At 33.5% G+C, this 3,329-nt stretch overlaps 1 protein-coding gene across 1 annotated transcript in view; it reads right to left on the reverse strand.

Annotated features, from left to right (window-relative positions):
• Nucleotides 1–1,684: 1,684 nt before the first annotated feature.
• CRISPLD1 (cysteine-rich secretory protein LCCL domain containing 1) overlaps nucleotides 1,685–3,329 on the reverse strand; it is a 26,604-nt gene continuing 24,959 nt past the window's right edge. Inside the window, exon 14 of the mRNA XM_010141507.1 lies at nucleotides 1,685–2,326. Coding sequence (XP_010139809.1) covers nucleotides 2,275–2,326 — 52 coding nt within the window. The 3' untranslated portion in view covers nucleotides 1,685–2,274. The remainder of the gene's footprint in view (nucleotides 2,327–3,329) is intronic.

Below are 3,329 nucleotides of genomic sequence, written 5' to 3' on the forward strand. Positions count from 1 at the left end.
TGCATGTTTTGATAACCCCGGCTGTAAGTATTGCGAGGTCTTTCTGCGTTACTGCTTTGGTGCTTTTAATAGAAAGCAGTGCAAGTGTATCTGTCTCAAGCCTTGGAGTGACTTGGAGTCCCATCACAGCTGAAGTCTACTTGCACTTTGGTTTCAATTCTGAAAATCCAATTAATGCCAATATTGCAAAATTTATATAAAGCTTCTTTCAATGTGCCCCTGCCATCACATGCAAAAAAAGGGGTTACACGTCAAAGAGTCTCTCATCAATTAAATGGATTTCCCAAGTGGAATTCCCAAGCTGACCATCAGTCTTGTGAGGCAAAAATAGAATGTGCAAGATAAAAACCTGCCTGTTCCCCAAAAAAGGTAGGTAGGAACATTCACACCACAGATATTTACCACAATGGCAAAGAGTCGGGCTGGGTAAAACACGATGGCTTTTGTGTAATCACCTCCTGACACAGAGATCCGCATTACAAGAGACAGCAATCTGTTACCAAAGACTCTGAACAAAACTTGAAAAAAAGACCAGAAGATTGATCCATTAAAATCCCAGTGCAATTAATGGAAGTTGTGTGCCTAAATTGCTTTTACAGCTTTTAGAACCTGAGACTATGTCTGGTGCTTGGTCCCACACCTGCAATGTTTAGGTCAGGAAAAAAGAAAAAGTAAATTTTGGGTGTCTGTTATTTTATTTTTCTTGAAGCAGGGCAAACAATTAAAAAATAAAGGCTGTTAAAGGTACTCTTACTATGTAAATTGGTTTATTCAAAACAGATCAAAAAAACTAACAAAGCTTGCCAAACTACGAGGTAGTACATGTAGCAAAACAGAATGCAGAACATAGTATTCTGACCTACAAAGAATATGAGTAAGTTTACAAGCTGGAAGGAATTAAATTCAACAACAGAAACAAAATATACCAAAAAATAAAGTTTAACAGCTTCTCAGTCTTAAAGCACCAATACACTTTTCATAGAAAGAAATATAGTATCACCACTACATATTCTTCATATACCATAATATGGTAAAATTAATGCACAAGGCTATTCACCATAAATGAATTTTAAAATGGTGAAACAATGAATGACATAATTGACACTGGGCTCCATACTACTAAACTTCCTGGCCTGCAGGAGTATTTGCCAGGTCATGAGGATCAAGGTTAGCCTTTGTTACCATTTTCTTTAACTTTTTTTTTTTTTAACATTTACCCTCTTATTAATGTATAGTCTACAGATACCATGTACTTAAGGCCTCAATCTTGCAAGTTTTTATGTATGTTCACCATTCTATGTCTTTGGTAAAACCCAATTCAGTTAAATTGAAGGAGTCACATGGCAAAAATAAGGCATGTACATGTGTGGAAATGTCTTGCAGAACTGATGGCTTATTCCTTAATTTCACATTACTCCACTTCTCAGTATGAAAATTTTCTCAGATCCTTCAAGATTACGTATGTCTGTCTCACTCACCCATCCTGAGATAGCTGAATTTCTGTGAAGGACTGGTCCATAATGAATTGGTTATTCACACTAAAGAGCTTAGCAGCATCTAATAAACATTTTAATAACATATTTAAGAAATAATAAACACAAATGGCCCAATCTCCTGAAAATATTTCTTTGGAGGAAAACATGCTAATACAATCCAAGACTTCCTTATATTTTATATTTTCCATTTTATTTCAAAATAGCTATTTGGACTTGTTATGATTAATGTGAAATTGAAAACAGTCTATTTCTTCATTTACGCTTGCGTGGCTACTGTAAATCATCAAAACGTGACATATATTTTTATTTTACTTTAAGGCATGATCTGTTGAATTACTGGGGTGGCTTCTTTTATGTACATTGGGAATAAAAACCCAGGCCTCCCTATGGTGTAGTTTTAAGGTTACTGTTAGTGGCATATATAAAGCACCATACAATAATATATTCAGATGAAGAAAGCAAAAAACATTTATAAGCTTTGAATTAACTGTAAAGGAGTAACTGCTAATAAAATATAGCAAAATTTAACACAGGATTCAAAATATTGTTATACATCATTATAGATTTTCAAATTAATTTTTCTCCCATGTTTACTTTTACAGATTTTTTCATCAAGATATATAGGTAATCTAAACTTTTTGATGAAAAGCAGTATACATCTTCTGTACAATAATGTTACAGCTTTATACAAATTTTAAGAACTATAAGAAACGGCCTTTATCATTCTCTTCCAAGTGCTCTGGTTTCACTTGCCTGTTTTACATTTTACTTGCTAGACTCAAACAACAGCAAATACTCTGAACGCCTTGCTTCCTGGAGGATTCTGTAAACTGAAAGATAAAAACATCCCTGGTGTTATTTTTAAGACTGCAACACTGCAATTAGAAATTTCAATTGTTAAATACAATTCTAGGATCCTGTGACTCTTCTTGTGATTACTCATAACTTTACCTATCTAAGAATTATTTTTTAAACTGTTACAAATAAAAATGCCAGAAATTTTAGATAGATTGATTATTCTTCTAAGCAGCTTATTAGGAACAAATTACAATATAAAAAAATTCAACTAATCATTTTTGATGAGGGATTTGGGTTAAAGAATAAAGCTCTATCGAAGCAAAATACTAAAACACACGTTTAGGAAAAAGAGAAAGCATGCATCTTATGCTTATTAGTCTAAAAACTATAGTTGGAGAGAATTTGCAGACCTAGGATATCAACTGTTTGTTAGTTGCATATATATTAAGAATAGATTTCTAAAGAGAATTAATATTTTACAAAAACAAAGGAAATACCTTCTGAATGGATGAATAACTGGTTTCAAAATGAATTAAATAAAAATACCCAACTGCAATGAAATTTTGTTAGAATAAATATTTTTGTCTTATAAACTGAACTACCATGTCATATTTAATTGTCCCATTGTTTTCTCTTTTGCAAACCCTGTCTGAGGCATATCTGGGAAGGAAAAGGAAGTTGAGGTGAAAGTAAGAAAAGGCACGATGAAGCAGGTTGCCTGCAACAGCATTACAATCCGTCATGTTCTGCTTTACAGAAAACTTGTATGGGACTATTTTTAAACCTCTGACCTTCCAAACTTTACCAAGACTGTAAAGTACAGATAGTGATTAAATTTACAACACTTTTCCTGGATACATCTCTACTTAATGAGGAGATTTATATGGAGAACAAAAGTGTCAGTAAGGAAGCACTCTTTCTGAGGGAATTGGATGGTCATGGGGAAGGACCAAAAAACCCTTAAAATTAACTCATCCACTAAAGCAAAGGAAATCTGTATTTTACAAGTTCCCAGGTTTGTAGAAAGGTTTGAGG

This window comes from Buceros rhinoceros, unplaced genomic scaffold (assembly GCF_000710305.1).
Source record: "Buceros rhinoceros silvestris isolate BGI_N320 unplaced genomic scaffold, ASM71030v1 scaffold14758, whole genome shotgun sequence".
Lineage (NCBI taxonomy): Eukaryota > Metazoa > Chordata > Aves > Bucerotiformes > Bucerotidae > Buceros > Buceros rhinoceros.